The sequence below is a fragment of the Micropterus dolomieu genome, linkage group LG08, assembly GCF_021292245.1.
Source record: "Micropterus dolomieu isolate WLL.071019.BEF.003 ecotype Adirondacks linkage group LG08, ASM2129224v1, whole genome shotgun sequence".
Taxonomy (NCBI): Eukaryota; Metazoa; Chordata; class Actinopteri; order Centrarchiformes; family Centrarchidae; genus Micropterus; species Micropterus dolomieu.
The window spans coordinates 5,257,260-5,274,550 of NC_060157.1; the positions used below are offsets into that span (position 1 = coordinate 5,257,260).

Below are 17,291 nucleotides of genomic sequence, written 5' to 3' on the forward strand. Positions count from 1 at the left end.
GTGTGAACCTGAGAAAACAAAGGTTTTGTTTTTTCACAATAAACATGACTCTCTATTAGCTAACCCATAAACATAAGCTGCCCTTTAGTCATCAAACGTGTTTACTGAAGATCAAAAACAAGTTCAACATGAGACTGGAACATCAGGTTAAAAGGAACAATCAGTTTAGTTCAGTTATGATATTTACACAAGAGGAAGCCAATATAAGTGTGAATGTTACACATGCAAAATACCATCCAAAATACAATAAAGGGTCATTATGCTAAATAACAGCAATAAATGAGTACAATCAGAACAGAGCACGCTTTGGAGTAGGACTGCAGTATCGTGATTCATTGTCCATAAACCTTGGTAACAATCAATAAACAATATCTTTTTAAATGCAACATGACTTTCTGTCCTCACAGGCGAGTTCTTATTAATTCTTTATACTGAAAATGATGGTGACTAATCTATAAGCTCTGTGAGGTACTACCAGATGTGTCATATGTTTTCAGTACAATTTAGTGAGCGTGAACCTGAATTGCTAATAGCAATACTCCTGCCTTTTAGTCATCAGACATGTTTACTGATGATAAAAAACAAGTTCCAGACTGGAACATCAGGTAAAAAGGAAAAACCGAATCAATTACCATAGTTTAGTTCAGTTATATTTACAGAAGGGGAAGGCAATACAAAATGCAATCAAGAGTCCATATGATAACTGCAATAAATTAGAACAAGAGTAGGATAAGATACCAGGCGGAGAGGTGGTTTATGGTATATCTGAATTAAAGATGTTTATTGCACATGCAAGTCTGTATCTCTGAGCAGAGGGGAGGATGTCTTTAACAAAGCAGGCTTTGGAGAAGGGCTGTGCAAAATCTCCTAAAAATCAATATCATGATTCATACTCACATAAACCTTAGTAACAATCAGTAAACAGTATATTTTTAAATGCAGCTGTGCTCAGGACTTTGTCCTCAGAGGAGCAAATATGGTGAGTAATATCAAACTAATACTGTAATCAAACTAAAATATGCTATACATTTATGGCTTCTGTTAAGTGAGGTACATAGTGACATTATTTTAACACCGAAATAACATGCTTCAACCTTCAGACTATGTACTCCTTTACTGCTGCGGGGTGCAGTTGAAGCGAACTTCAGGGTTAAACCCCGTCCATACTGTCAGCTGCTGCTGGGAAACTAATCTCTGAACTTTGAACTCAGGAAATTAATGCTTTTACAGCTTCATGAGAACCAAGCATAGTGTAGCTCACAAATTACTGCTTACTTCCACAGCTAGCAGGGCCGATTTATGAGATGGACTGTTGTTGAGTGATGGTATTTGAGGTATTTAAGGTCAAGGTGTCGGTTTTGGTCACTTTAATTAATTGCTCAGCCTTTCGTGTTTGTTTTGTTGGTTAAAAATGTCTAAGAAGGACGGCCACTGCTCAAGAGTGATTTCACTGCCGGCCTTGACAGTGTTGCCTGTTGATTCCTGTTGATTCCTGTTTTTGTAACTATAAAAAGACAACATAACCACTAATGTGTGTGTTTGTTTGTGTTTCAGGATCGTAATGATCTGTGCCAAGAGATCTCTGTGTGCTGCCTTCTCTGTTCTGCCCTACGGGGAAAGTTTCTACCTCAGGTAATCAACACACACCTGCACACACACGTTTTGCTGGCGTTTTGTGTGCGTCAGGCAGGATGACAGTCGAAAAAGGAGAGCTTAGGTCACAGAAAGAAGGGGGGAGGATGTGATTTCCTCACTTGGAAATGAAGAAAAAGGAGAGGGAAGACAACAGGAGGAGGAGAGAAGGAGTATGGGAGGAAAAGCTGTATGTCTGGAGGAGGTTGTGACAAACAAACAAAGAGGAGGAGCTTTGGGATTATTTTCCCCTGTGCCTCAGAGCCCCCTGTCTTGGCCTGAGGACTTTTTGGCACACACACTGACATAATCACATATAAACTTCCCTACAGATACCACACTTAGGTCTTTCTCAGCACACTTACAGATAAACATGGAGCAGAACGTACCTTTGTCATGTTTTCCTACTCGCTCTGACTCTAACACACATACACAGAAAGTCAGATAATGCGTTTAAACACACAGATAATACAGATGTTATTAAAGTCATGTAAACGTACCCTAATCATTTTCTCTCTCACATTCGCACACAAACACACACAGAGTTTCAGATGGTAACAGCCTGTGTGCGTGCTTATCAATACGTCACTCCGCTTAGTCACACCACACATGCACATTGTGGGAAGAATCTGTACTGTCATTCGCAGATTATTCTAAACACACACAAAACTTGCTCCAGCTCTTTCTGTTGTGTGCACACACACACAGTTTGAATATACACACACATTCAGTAGTCAAGGCAGCATGAGTAACATGGGTCTTCTTGGTAATTTCTCTGCTGCAGAGGAAGTGAGCTCACACGTCACATTTCCACTTTTACCTTTTAGCTGATGCTGTGGTTCAGTGTGTTTACCAAGTTGTGGTGGAAAATGACCTTTCACTAACAGCAATGTCTGTGAACCACATGTGCCGACCCTGTTTAATGCAATCTGCCAATTAGATTTAGCTTATTCTTGTGTACAAGTGGAAACATGTGGGTAATATAGCAGTGCTCGAAGAAAATTCAGGAGGTTACTAAAATCATTTTGAGTTGTTGTTGTTTTTTTTTTTTATGCTAATTTGGCCTGGACGCAAAAAGCGCAAGGAGCCCATTTAAATGCAAGGAATTCTTTCTTTCTTTTTCCAAATGAATTGCATTTTTGACGTGGCGGGTCTTAATCCACTCACAATCGCGCCCCTACAGAGCAGCCCCTGTAATAAGTTTCACAGAGACATGTGAAATCTCGGTGGCTTAGGTGCAGATGTACAAAAAAGCATGTTTGAGCGATGCCTTAAGCCCAACAGTACATGTAACATGTAATGGTCATATTTGCCGATTTACAAGCTCCGTACTTTAACAAACTCCTAGAGAATTAATCCGATGAACTTCAAATTTTCGCTGTGCAATGTAAAGAAACTGGTAATGAAATGTTGTGCCAACTGTGTGTTTTCACTGAGTCATAACGCCACCTACTGGCAATGGGAAGTAAGCACTGTGTCATTGTGTGATACACATGAAATGTTCCACTTCAAACTACAAATTCAGAGCTGCATCCACTGAACGCCGGCGACTGCGGCACGCCCCGGCAAACGTGAAAGAACGAGCAAGCGAACGATGATCGCTGCTTGCAGCTTTAATTTGTATAGATTTTTCAAATTGAAGGTTTTAGTTTGGGAAATTGAGCAGCTGGTTGACAATTACATCACTTTGTCAGCCTCTCACTTCTATTTGTAGAGTGATATGTTGAGCACTGAATACAGAAACACAACTGTGGCTCATTTCTGAAACTCTCCTACTAATTCAAACTGCTGCAGTATTCTGAATCTGATTATTGGTGTCGTGAATCTTTTGTCTGAGCTGTTCTGAATTTATATTCCTGCTGGTAAACCTGCTGCCAGGAACAGTCACCTTAACCCCTCTCTCTCCCTCTCTCTGCAGTGACCCGACATTAAACCACCCCAGGAGGAGGCACTCGTCTGGTAACATTTCCACCACCCTGGAGATGCTGCCGGGGCTAGAGGGCTTTCAACTGGATACCTACGGCAGGGTACATAAACATTCAGGCGCACACAGGTAGAGGCTGTTATAATCGGGGAGAACCTATAAATTCATCTCTTTCTCTCTTATGGTCTCAGTCTGTGTCGTATGCCCAGTTCCTGTACCCCACCAATGCCCTAGTGAGGCAGAAGCCGTCGTCGACCAGCAACCTAACGCTGCAGATTCCCATGTCCCGGAGCACACACAGCATGTCTGGCAGGAGCTGCCCACCCAGCAGACTGAGCAGCACCGTGGGACTGGACCTGGGTAATACACACACACACACACACACAGTTTCAAAAGCATTGGTGTCAAACGCCTACATTTCACCGTGTCATCTTGTGATGTCAGGATTTCACCACTCACCTGTCAAGTAAAATTCAGGGCTGATGGTTGTGTCCCCCTGCATTTAGACTTAAGTGACTCAGAAAGTACACACAGAGGGATGTGATTGTGACTGCTAAAAGAGAGAGAGAATGAAAATAATAGAAGAAGGATGTAAGAGGAGGAAGAGAAAACAAACACAGGATGGAGGCATGGGATGAGAGAGAGTTGTTGCAGCTGTGCAACACATGTATATGTATGTAAACACTGTGTGTCTCATGCTATCTATAAACACACACACACACAGTGACAGGGCCCTGTATTAGCCTCTAAACCTCTCTCTCTAATCCGGAGCCTTTCATTAACACAACACAGCTGTGTGTGTGTCTGTGTGTTTTAGAGTTACAAAACATCTGAGTTGGTGCACATGTGTGTACGTAGCAGGTTTAGATATTTAGTCTTCTTGTGACGTACCTCTTCAGGCTCTCATCTCTCAAAGCTGCCGAAATCATATGTTGGATAGTTAACGAGTCACAAAAACATCCAGCCAGTCACTTGTTTTTATTCAGATTTATGAAACTGTGACATCTTTCATAGTATTGTCAGACTTTTGATGGACCGTTTGAAAAAGAAATCGTTGTAGAGGAACCAGAGATATCATCTTTTTTATTCCACATCCTGCCTTCTTTTTAAAACTGGGAGCCTAAATCACACCCACTCACCCACTCACTTAAACCCCCTACTGACAGTGAGAGTAATTACACCGTCGACACCTGTTTACAACATATAGGCTCTGCCATACTGAGTCGCTACTGTCGCTCCCCCTTCAGCTCTGGCTAACCAATCCTTGCTGGCTGTTATAAAACACACCAGTACCAGTTCACAACCACCGGAGAGATTTACCTGCCGCTGAGAGGCTTTATGAGCATTGTGTGAAGAAGGGCTTGAATGTCACAGATGTTCATTATATGTAAAAGTCCCTCCCTTATTATATTTTCATTTCCACTGACGTGTGTGTGTTGTCCAGGTGTGGAAGATGTGACAGATTACGATCCTAACATCCTCAATGACCCCCAGTGGCCTTGTGGGAAACACAAGCGGGTGCTGATCTTTGCCTCCTACATGGTAAGAAAAAAAAAAAAGATTATTCTACAATTTGATTATACAAGACAAGTAAAAAAGAGAGAAGGATAGAGGATTGTAGAGCTCTGAGAACAGACGCACACAAACACACACATACGGCTCTACATCAACATAATTATCCTATAGGCAGCAGCTTAGTTTTATCCCTCCACAAATATATTGACACACGCTCACACACACAGGTTATCAGTGCTGTTTAATCCATCAGAGGAGATTACGGCTGAGGTGGGATGCTTTGTCACTGAACTCACTGTGTGTGTGTGTGTGTGTGTGTGTGTGTGTAGGTATGTGTGTGTTAGCATTACACAGTGTGATCTCACCAACACCACTACAGCGTTAGCTCTCTGATCTAAACTACAGACACTGTAAGAACAGCAAGAGTCAAGACTTGCATCACACACACACACACACACACACACCATAAACACATTAAATAGGCACGTAAACCTCCCATTTACCACTTGAACACACAATGAGGCCTTGTTTTTCCAGGTTCCAAGACTTACATGTGTGTGATTCGTCATTCATCTGAAGACTGGTTCAGAATTCAGGAGTTTTAATAACATCAATCATACACACACTAGAGAAATATATCCTCCCTGGGTATTTATATCATGGGGTTCATTTACATTTAGTGACCATTGTTTAACTTACAAATGTTTCTGCTCACAATTTAGGTAAAGGGTACTTTGGTATTTTTCAGCCTGGACCCTATATTCCCATGTTTTTGTGTCTAATTGAGACATTTTTAGAAATCGGTCCAGTATTGATTCCTTGAGGGCAATTGAGTGCTAGGTAAGTAAAGCGTAAAGTATGTATCCCCTAGAGCGCTTGTTGCCACTGAAAGATTGTTATTACAAGTGTCTGACAACATTATGGAAAGGATCCCTACAACAATAGACATTGTTTTTCAAGAGAAAGATCGTTTTTGTTTAACCAGAAACAATCACTATATTGCTCTTGTCCAATCCACCAGACTCCATGGACAGAAATGGTAATTTTTGTTGTGAATAAGTGTTTTTAAATATTTAAAAACACTAGTTACACAAAAACAAGCTAACCAATCGAGGCAGTGGTAGAACACAAAGGTAAAATTCCTTTTTTGTGTGGGGACTTTGAAGACAGTGATATAGTGACTGTTTATGGCTAAACAATAAGGATCTTAAAAAGTGTCTCTCTGTAGGGATGTTGTCAGACACTTAAAATAATAATATGAGCCTGTCAGTGGCAAAAACAAACACTTTAGTGGACGTACTTTGATGGGGCGCCCACAAGGATTCAGATGCAGACCTGCTTCATTGCTGACAACTGCAGTGTGCTCGTTCATTACCGGACAAATATCAAAAAAATGTTGTCCCAATTTGTCAAAAACAGTTTTCTTTCTCTTTCATTATAAATTCTCCTTTTGTCTTTTTATCTTCCAGACGACAGTAATAGAATATGTCAAACCGTCCGATCTGAAGAAAGACATGAACGAGACGTTTAAGGAGAAGTTTCCTCACATTAAACTCACCCTCAGCAAGATACGCAGGTAAAGTATTTGAAGTGAATTGACTCACTAGATTAAAGTACTTTGCATGACATGAATATTATGACAGTAAAAGACACTTAATTTCTTTCCAGCTACTGCAAGACTGTCTGCACATGTAAACTACTGTAAAGAATTGTATCATATTAAATCATATTAACTGTCTTTGTCTCCGTCTGTCTGGCAGTCTGAAGAGAGAGATGAGAGTAGTAGGGGAGGATTGCGGCATGCAGCCCGTCACCATCGCAATGGCGTTCGTCTACTTTGAGAAGTTAGTGCTGCAGGGTCGACTCAATAAACAGAACAGGTACTTTCACATCTGATCCTTACAACACAACAGCTGCATGTAGTTTCTGTATTGTTTGATAGCACAATAGGTACACTTTAACGTCATATTGTTCTTTGACACAACATGTTTCCATTAGGCTGTTCTCATAGATTTGATACAAAACTTAATCATTCACACTTGGGCTGGGCAATATGGCCCAAAATGTTATCACCATAAAAACATTTCATACCATTCGATGTCGATAATGATCAAGATAAATGTCAAATCCTTATTTCTTTCAAGTTTAAAGGCAGATTTTTGCTCCTGAGTGAAAATTGAAGGACCAGATGGTTAATTGTGTGGTTGAACTATTCTTTATGGTCAGAATGTGACAAACACTTGATGCCAAACAGTGGGTCACTTAACATATCTGAGGTAGAACATTCAAAACAATTATGATAAAATGTTTTTTCAAAAAAACATGATTAGTAAATCTCTTTCAGTTCCTTTTCCTCAACAAAATAAAAACCTAAATAGAAAAATTGCTAATTCGTCAAATTAATTTAATCAAATTTATTGACAATATATTGAACATTTGTTATATTGTTATTGAGGAAAATTATATTGAAAATTATATATAATATTATATAATTATTATTTTTTTATTGCCCCGCCCTAATACACACTGAATATTAGAGTTACACCATCTCTGTAGCTCTACAGCACTTCATCATAATGTTTTGTCACAAATTTAAACTTCAATTTGGATATTGCACTTGCCCAGTATTTTGATTAATTGTGCAGCCCTACTGAATATAGACAATATTTGACAGTTTAGTTTTGATAGAAAAGAAAAGTAATTCTCACCACAAGTAGTCGTAAGAGAACAATCTGATCGGTAAAAGACTCAGACGTCTTTCCAGTGGTGCAATTGGAAATGTAAGTTGTAATTTTAGTGTGTTTCACTGTATTTAGTACATTATCACACTACCAACTGTGGCGTTGCTCTCACACACTCTTTACAGTTTGTTTAAAAATGTGTGTGACTTGGTGCAGAGTAATTTCGTTGAACAGAAGACTACCATGACAGTACATTTACTCTGCAGAAGAACGTCCTGCTACTTAAACTTTTTTGTTTTTTTACAGGAAGTTGGTGTCAGCTGCCTGCATCCTACTGGCTGCTAAGATCAGCAGTGACCTAAAAAAACAGGAGGTCAAACACCTCATTGATGTAAGTCACACACACACACACAGTATAGGATCATTGTGGTTACCTTTGCCTGTCACGTCAGATCATGTTGCGCTTGCTCAGGTGTTTGTGAAGCTGATCTACCTGAGCAGGTGGAAAACGACCTGCAAGGGTCTCTGTGCTGCAGGACAGTTTGTGTCTGTCACAGTTAACTCACCACTCTCCTCGCACGCAGCCGAGAACATCAAACCTCAACAGTGTTGTTTTCATGAGATCCCAACTGGTGCATCGGCATGACTAGTGATGTAACAGAAACATCAACCCAGAAACGATGTTTTACAAATGATGTAGATGTCATTTAGAAACAGTGTCTGCACTACATAGTTTGTCCACCAGAAAACACTGACAAGTTCATTCTTCAACTGAAAACTGTTCCACCTAGTACATATCTACAGTAGATTACAATTCTTCAAGCAACATATTTAAGGGTTACTTATCAAAAAGTTGATTAACTGTTAACATCAAATATCAAGCAAAAGCTGTATGCTGTTTCCCTCTTCAACACTGTGAGGATTTCATTGTAAACTTAATATATTGGGGTTTTGAACCATCGTCCAAAACAAGTAATCTGAACATCATGACTTCATGTTGATCTTTTTTTATCTGTCCTTTTGTATTACAGAGTGAAGGTTCTTCCCTCACACATGGTATTTGACAGAGTACAACAACATTTGTCATTACGCTTAGTGCTACCTGAATGTTTTATACACTACTCTTTGCTGATATATATTTAGTATCGTTACTTTGTTAATCTGTAAGTTTTGTGAACCTCAGTGTCTGAACGTAATCGCTCAGCGTGCGCACAAATAATGTTTTACATTCACACACATCTTCACTCGCATATGGCGAGAAATGCTCAGTGTGGAGTCCGACTGTGGTAAAGGAGAGCAACGCTGCTACACCAGCAGGCTGGACAAAACACAGTTCATTAAGAAAAGATTGAATTTTGTCAGTTTTATTTTAGCAGATACTGAGCTGTTACCTGGATCAGATTAGCTCAGGAAAACATCACTACACAAAATCCATGTCAGAAAACAAGATGTTGTTTTGTTGAGTTGTGCCTTTCATCTCTGAGCCATCATAAAGAAGTGGATTTTTAGCATTGACAACACAAAATTAAGCCACACTGCATTAAAAAAAGAACAGAAAATTAAAATAGAAAATATGGCTTGCCAAAGTCGGGGTAGAAAGAAATCATTTTGTCTGTCTCTTATCCTTTGGTGTCTGTTGGGTCTCTGCAGAAGCTGGAGGAACGGTTCAGGATCAGCCGGAGGGAACTCATTTCGTTTGAGTTCACCATCCTGGTCGCCCTGGAGATGGCGCTCTACCTCCCTGAGAGTAAAGTCATGCCACATTACAGACGGCTGGTGCAGCAGCAGCAGTCGTAGCAGACACACACATCGATCGCTCCCTCCAGGGACTCGCTGCACCTTCCTGCTCCACACTGTGACGGACGGATCCTCGTGATGCCTGGCTCAGCGAGAATCCTCCTCCTCTCTGCTCACAATGCAGACACCAAAGCTCATCCACACTGTGATGGTAGTACGACGGCAGGCCTGGCAATGCCTGGTTCAGCAGCAGAGCAGCACAGGACGCAACACCTTCTCTTCCTCCCTCAAGCACCAAAGTGACGACACACTGTGATCAAGGGTGTCTGGCTCGACGGCACGGTCAGAATTCCTGGAGGTCAAACTCATCCCCTCAAAATCACGTCTTTCTTAAAGGAAATTTTCTTTTTTTTTTATACCAAATTTCATTCCTGTCGGATTTAAAAAGGGTTTTCTCCTTGCAGCAGAGATTTTTGCGATCTGCTGAACACAGCTCTGTAAGGATTGCTGGGTGAAACTTCACAGCTTTAGATCAGTTAATCTGAGTAATTTAGTCCTCCTTTCTAAAACCTCTGTGCTGAGGCAGGTGAGCAGCATATTGACCAAGAAAGATGTGAAATTGACTTCCATACAAAATCTTACCAGAAGTGCCGTTTCCAAAACAGTTTTCAAACTCACACCCAATCAAAATGTTTTCGAGCGCTTTAGGTCTATTTATTTTAGATTTACCCTAAATTTAAGTCTAACGCCCTAGTCTAAAACTGCTTCGTCAAGTTTGGAGTTCACTGCCTCTGTACCTCTGTGGGCCAAAGTCACTTAGACTGTGATATAATGGCTGAAATAACACTTGTTATTTTGGTTCAAATGTGTTGAGTGAGGTTTGTGCATTTGACAATCATTTTGAAGCATCCCCATATTTTTCTAGAAACTAAAATTGTGAAATTTTATTTGAGGTGAGAAAATCAGGCCAAGAAAGGAAATCGTTCCAGCACTGTGGTGACAGCAGTTTCCAGTATTTCCTTGTGTATCTTGTCATCTTGCTGGTCTGGTGTCACTGGTCAGACTCTAACTCACATTAATGTCATGAAATCAGCGCTTTTCTGTGTGCAGTCCTGGCGTCATATTCTTCGTTCTCTCTGAACTTCCAGCTGGCTTCTCAATTAATCACACTCGCTCCAATCATTAGTTTATCGAGGAGAAGGATCACTGGTGGCATTTTTCAGCATCATCCCTCTTTACAGTAACACATGTGGAGCTGCAGAAGCTCCGCTGGAGGAGTTTAGATGTTTAAGTGCCTTGGCCTGAGGGCACCTGAAGTGTAGTAGTTCCTGTTGTCTGTCCTTGAATCCGGCGATTCAAACCAGCCTCATCTTCACCTCTCCTCTGTATTGGTGTCTGTCTCGCTCTCATGCTGGAGTCCCTCCTCCTTCCTGGTTTGATGTGAATGATCAGCTGCTCACTCTGGTGGTCACAGAGAAGCAGTGCGTCGTTAGGAAAACTACAGCGATGAGGAGGCATTCAGATTAGAGTAAAACAGATGACAGCAACACTGCTGTCGCCTCTGCCGCAGTGAACACTTCTTGTGACCGCCAAAGGTCTTCTCAAGGAAAAATCGCTGTGGCATCCTGAATAATTTGTTTCCCTCCCCCGTCCTGTTTGCTTCTTTGATGTTGCATAAACACTGCGTCCCACAGCAAGAGTCCATGTCTGCTGTGATCTGCATTTCTATGCTGAGAAATGTCAGAACAGGTCAACAAAGCCTGTTCCAAACACTTTTTCAGATGCACCCTGGAAAATGCAGCCTTCTTTTTCCACAAATTTGGGGGACACAACCAGTGTTTCCTTTTGAGGTCTAATATCCCAGAAAGGTGGAAATCATTAAACTATGTTTAACACAACTCAGCTGATGTCACCTCACAGCAGAGGCTGCAAAATTCAGTTGATATAGATACGATTTTTAAATACAGGACAAAAACCTGTCACTTAATAAGACCGTGGTCTAGATGTTTCATTGATGCTACAGTAGAAACGTAAATTAATCAGCATCTGATTGCATCATCATGATAACTAATTAGTAAATTTTTGGGGGCAAAAATCCCCAAATTCACTGATTACAGCTCCTCAAATGTGGAAGTATCCTGGTCTGTTTGTTATAACCTAAATTTTGGGGGGTTTAAGGTTGCCAGTCGGACAAAACAAACCTAACTTGGGCTTTGAGAAACTGTGATTACCATTTATCACTTTTTCACTGACATTATATCGACCGAACAATTACTTTCACCATGGATTAATCTGTTGTTTTTTTTTTCCTCTCTAGTTAATGCTCATCACTTTCTTTTTTAGCTGATTTTCATTCATGCCCCGGGTGGAGACATGAAAAACAATGACAGCTGTAAAACAAATTGGTGAAAACCCTGAAAGAGACACACCAGCTCACACACGGTACAGACAGGTTGGTGCCGACGCTGAAGCTTCTTAAAGGTGACTGCAAACTGCATCTCATTTTACAACCCTGATGAGAAACTGACCTTGTAAAGTCATCATTGTGCAGATGTGGTGTCCGAACAGACTTCCTCATCCTGTCTGAACTGTGAACATCAACTACCAAAAAGGCCGTTCTGTTAGTGAACTACCCTAGAAAAACTACTTTTCACTCATATTATTTATTCTGTTTTTACTGTATCATAAAGGGACAAATATTTACCCAAACAGAGGCTTTAACAGGATGTCTGTACCTGTTTTGTTCCCCCTTGTTGCAGCAGTAAAGAACTGGTGTTAGGAAACAGTGGGTAATTTTATCTGCTTTACCCACAAACATGAAGTGGGTGTGTTCTTTTAAAAGTGGTTACCACTTGTGACAACTGCAGGAACACTCCCTGTAGAGCCTCTGTTGTTTTTGCACTTTGCCTTTTTGCTTCACAATCCTGAATCTTTGTTATAACTAAGTAACAATGGTAATAATATTTTTCTATTTTAAATATGTTATTGTATTGCTGTATATTGAAAAGTGACCAAGTCACTGAAAATTATTTATTGCTAATAATCCTCCAGATGAGGAATCATGTTTTAAACAGAGCTGCGATTGTGAACCTGCAGACGACATAAATCACCAGATTATTCAGTTAAAAAACTATTTTGGCAAATGTTTTGACTTAAAATAAGATTCTTCATCTTGAGGTTTCATATCAATGTTCTTCCACTGATGTTATTTTTTTTTCTCATGTGTTGAAAAGACTGTTGTTTTTTGGAGTGTGGGTTCATCTGCACGTGAATGTTTGAGCAGCAGATTAACAAGTCGCATTTGGACTAACAAAAAGAAACCGATGACGTGGTTTAGGACTCCCTGAGGAATAATCTATAGATCAGGCTTCTGATATATAACACTCGTTAGGATTATTTCATTGTTGGTTTTGGTCTTTCCATGGGATTGAATGACAATAAGAACAATACTGAATATTTGCAAACTCAACCTTTTGAAGGACCATATCATTTGATTTGATGTGATTTTTCATGTTTAGCCTATTCAGTCTGCACTAAAACTGTGCATGTTACAATGCAGACTAAACCTGCAACACATAGCTGCACGGATAAGTCTATTCGCAGAAAATGAATTGCCAACTATTTTGACAATTGATTATATTCTTTTTTTAGTCCCATTTCAAGCACAAATGCTGAATATTTGCTGGTTTTAGATTCTCAAATGTGAGAATTTTATTATATTTGGACAAATTAAAACAGGCATTTTTCACTATTGTCTGAAATTGTACTCGTAAAATAATTATTAGCCAATACATAAGATAAGAATTCATTGCAGCCTTAATGCAGACTTGAGTTTTACTTTTCTGCTCCCTAACTTTTGTACTGTACTGGTGGTTAATAAAACCACTGGCTGCCTGAAAGATAAGACGAGCATTGAAAACACGTAAGTTTTACAACATCAGGAATATAAAATGTACATAATTTGTAGTTATGAGTCAAAACACCAGTATGATCCTTTTTTTTTAAAGATTTGGTTTCAGTTTTCTCTCTCCTGCTCTAACGAAAGGTTCAAAAGAAGAATCCACACTCCACACTGCACTGAGACACTTCAGAGCGGAGATGTATGTTTTAACTGTTATCTTTGTGAAATGTATAAAAGGGAAAAGTTAACATCGACGCTTCCTTCAGTTAAGTTGATGAAATATGAAAGACGTTAAAAGAAGCACTACGACAAACGATAGAGCAGAAACGGCACACAATCTTCCAAAGTCGTCTTCTCTACATTAGAGATTTGTGAAATTGATTCTATGCAGTTTTTATTCTGTCAGCTGACCTTCATCCTCCTCCTCTTCCTCCTCAGTGTGTTTACTTTTAATGTGCCACAGCATTTCACCTTTTATTTAAACCTCACATGTTGTATTTACTTTGTTTTGTATCGAGTAATTGTTGTTTTTATTCTTTGAGCACTTAAGTCTGTAAAGGGAAATATTTACCAAGTGTTTGTCTTCCATTTATAATTATTGTTTTTACATTATAAGTTAAATAAGATTTTTTTTATTGTGTTTGTCTTTTTTTTTTTTTTTTGGACGAGCTATGCAGCAATTTAGCAGCGTTGCAATCATGACACCACAGGAAGTTTATGCGTGAAAATATTATTTATGTTTTGTTGTTGCCACCTTTTCACACCATGTATAGTGATACAGATGAGAAAAGAAACAGAGGTTAAAGGACTTTGACTTGTGACAAGAGTTGATATTTTTGCAAGGTGAAGTTTATCAACCTGTTTGCAGACACTTGCACTGCAGGACAGTTTGGTATTCAACACCAAATGGGACATGAGTGGATGAAATTATTTTGTAAAAGATAAAAGACCATATACTGTTTAAACTGCCAATATTCAATTCATGTCAAGTTTATTTTAATTAAAAATATCAGAATAAGAACAGAAGCAGTAATTTAATCTTTTACCAAAGTGATATTCTGTTGCTTCAGGTTGGGGAATAAAGTGACAGGAAGTTTGTTATTCAAGTGAATATTTACAAATGTCTCACCTTCAGCGCTAAAATTTGTTTTTTTCTTTCCAGCAGTTAGTTGCTGTCTGGTGTCACAACATTTTCAGTCACACTGTAATATATAACTTAAGATCTAAACATCCAATGACTAAAGTCCTTCATCCAGTTAAAATCGACCAAGATCATATGATATCTACATAGTGATATACAGCTACATTTATTTTGACCTTATATTTATTCCACACATCACCACATGAGGACTAACCCTAACCCTTGACCGAGGCGGCTGTACCGTTGGATCCACCTGAGTGCAGGTGAGGTTACTAGTCCCATTCAGTCTGAAAGAAAACAAACACATACTGTAAGTTTACTGAATATCTTTGTTTTAGTGCAGAACTTAAAGTTTGTTAAAGGCCACAATCTTCTCTCTATTCTGCCACTGCAAAAAAATTATTATTTTAATTTAATTAATAATTTTACTAAATTAATTCTATTCACATTGTTTGCTGAAACCAAAGCTAAAATCCCGCTACAGTTTTTACTTACTTACTTCTGAGATCTGGCTGCAGTGGAACGTGTAAACTGTAGATATTTCTACAGGAGGAGATCTGCTCTGTCTGTCCTCCTCTCTGATCTCCTCAGACACTCGACTAGGCTGCAGGAAGAGACGAGAGGTTTAGTTTGTATCAATATCAGCTGGTTTCACAGACACTGATGAGACTGAGATTTCCCAAACTCACCTCTAAGACATTAGCATACTCAGTTTCCACAAGAGGTCCTGAAAAACATGCAGTTCAGAAGATTAGGTCCACTGTGAAAATATCTGGCTGAGTCAAAGACACACATACATCCACTTTCAACCACAAAGTTCCAGTAATTAACAAGAACTAAACTAGGAACTAAAAGTCCCTTTGTATTCCCACCACATCTGAAGAACTATAAAGTTCTTTCAAAGGTAACGTCCGATTACACGATATGTTAACAAAACAAAGTTTATTATTTCGGAGAATATCTGTTATACAATTTCTTGGGTGAGAGAAAGATTTTAGATGTCCACTGTGCTTTGTTATGTGTGTGTGTTTCCTGTAGCCTCACCTTTGGGTTTACTGGTCCTCTTCCTGCACAATATCAACAAAGCCGAAGATGTTACGATGATCAGGACGACCAGAATCAGACGCACATACAGCTGTGAACCTGTGGCTGTTTGAGCAGGAGAACACGTTTTATTAACATTGACACTTCCTGATTCATTACATAAATATTTCTGGGAGCATAACTGGACTCCCAGGAACATGTGGGATATGAGTTCATGCAGTGTTGTCAAACTAATATCAACTAAATATTTAAGCTATTAAATCAATACTGATAACTAAAAATTATTCAAGTTCTGTTCATACAAGCACACACATTCATGTACTTGCGCATATAAGGACAATACACAAAACACATGAAGGCATTCTTTAAATATACAAGTCAAAAGGGTGTTTTTAATGACATAATTCTTAATAAGTAATTCTCACTAGTAAAACTGATCTAACCAAACTGTCTACAAACAGACTTTGACAGGAAAGACAAAACAAACCAGTTATCCTCTTGAGCTCATGATCTGTGGTCTTTCAACAGAAAACGTTTCAGTGGTTCTACAGCTCTTTTTGAATGACATAAATGGACCTGTTGTCTGTTGCTGCTGAGTCTGCTTGGTGACTTCAGGAGAGGCTGATGAAGGTGTGGAGCGTCCTGAGCTTAAACTCTGTGTTGTCGTCAGTGTGGAGGCTGATGGGACTGATGTTGAAAAAGGTCTGGGAGTCCAGTTTGGTTTAGAAGTGGTTGGATCTGTGAAACATGAATAACAGAATGTAACAATCACATCCTGATTGTTCAGATACAAAGAAATCCTGATGATCAGTTAAAACAACACAAATCCTCTGCAAACAATGTTTCAATGTCTTTTTAATCACACAGCTACATGCAGCAGGTAATCACTGTGTTTGGTGCAACAATATTCCAACCAACTGTAGTGTGTTCATTTGTGTGACAGTTTGAGATCATCAGATATTTTACATGAACTGTTGGTGTTAAAGGAGCATTTATCAGTGTTCACAATGATGAAAATATGCAGCTGTAAATATAATTGATAAACATCAGCAGCTGTCAGTGAACAGCTCATTTCATGACTCTCAGTAGAAACTCACCATCTTCAACTCTGATGTCAAACTCCTCATATGAATCTGGAGCCCAATATCCGTCCAAACTGCATCTGTACCGTCCTGAGTCAGACTTGGTCAGATTTGTGATGCTCACATACAGAAGTGTGTCAGATACTGGAAAAGATCCTTCTTTATATTCAATGCTGTATCTGCCGCTCTGAGCTCTGTCACCATCTGTTTCAACGAGGATGTCTTGTTCTTCACATTCTTCCTTACAGAAGATCTTCCTGCTTCCAGAGAGTTTAAAGGAACATGCACGTGTGATGTTTCCTCCCTGCTTTACAAGGATTTCTGCATTGATGAGACCAGTGTTTCCATCATGCAGTGCTGTAGAAAAGATGAACAATCAATAGTTACTATTTTCCTGACAGTTGTGATTCTGGGGTGCCCCCTTAGCTCCCCTGGTAGAGCTCATTCCATGTACTAAGGCTGAGTCCTCACCACACCGTGTACCCTTTGCTGCATGTCATCCCTTTTCTCTTTGCTGCCTTTCCTGTCTTTCTTCAGCTGTCACTATCGTTCAGTCTCACATTGTGTCCCAGTTAGCGGATTTCTGTTTAGAAGGGGGGGGTTAATTTGTTTTGTACTGACCAATCAGTGTCGA

At 39.5% G+C, this 17,291-nt stretch overlaps 2 protein-coding genes across 2 annotated transcripts in view; one reads left to right on the forward strand and one right to left on the reverse strand.

The window, feature by feature from the left end:
• cables2b (Cdk5 and Abl enzyme substrate 2b) overlaps positions 1-14,406 on the forward strand; it is a 41,401-nt gene extending 26,995 nt beyond the window's left edge. The window contains exons 3-10 of the mRNA XM_046055798.1: positions 1,555-1,632; positions 3,551-3,659; positions 3,748-3,916; positions 5,001-5,098; positions 6,541-6,647; positions 6,832-6,951; positions 8,059-8,143; positions 9,403-14,406. Coding sequence (XP_045911754.1) covers positions 1,555-1,632; positions 3,551-3,659; positions 3,748-3,916; positions 5,001-5,098; positions 6,541-6,647; positions 6,832-6,951; positions 8,059-8,143; positions 9,403-9,549 — 913 coding nt within the window. The 3' untranslated portion in view covers positions 9,550-14,406. The remainder of the gene's footprint in view (positions 1-1,554; positions 1,633-3,550; positions 3,660-3,747; positions 3,917-5,000; positions 5,099-6,540; positions 6,648-6,831; positions 6,952-8,058; positions 8,144-9,402) is intronic.
• Positions 14,109-17,291, reverse strand: part of LOC123974630 — a 3,711-nt gene continuing 528 nt past the window's right edge. The window contains exons 2-7 of the mRNA XM_046055453.1: positions 16,673-17,014; positions 16,152-16,313; positions 15,576-15,680; positions 15,221-15,258; positions 15,031-15,135; positions 14,109-14,818 (exon numbers count right to left, since the gene is read on the reverse strand). Coding sequence (XP_045911409.1) covers positions 14,804-14,818; positions 15,031-15,135; positions 15,221-15,258; positions 15,576-15,680; positions 16,152-16,313; positions 16,673-17,014 — 767 coding nt within the window. The 3' untranslated portion in view covers positions 14,109-14,803. The remainder of the gene's footprint in view (positions 14,819-15,030; positions 15,136-15,220; positions 15,259-15,575; positions 15,681-16,151; positions 16,314-16,672; positions 17,015-17,291) is intronic.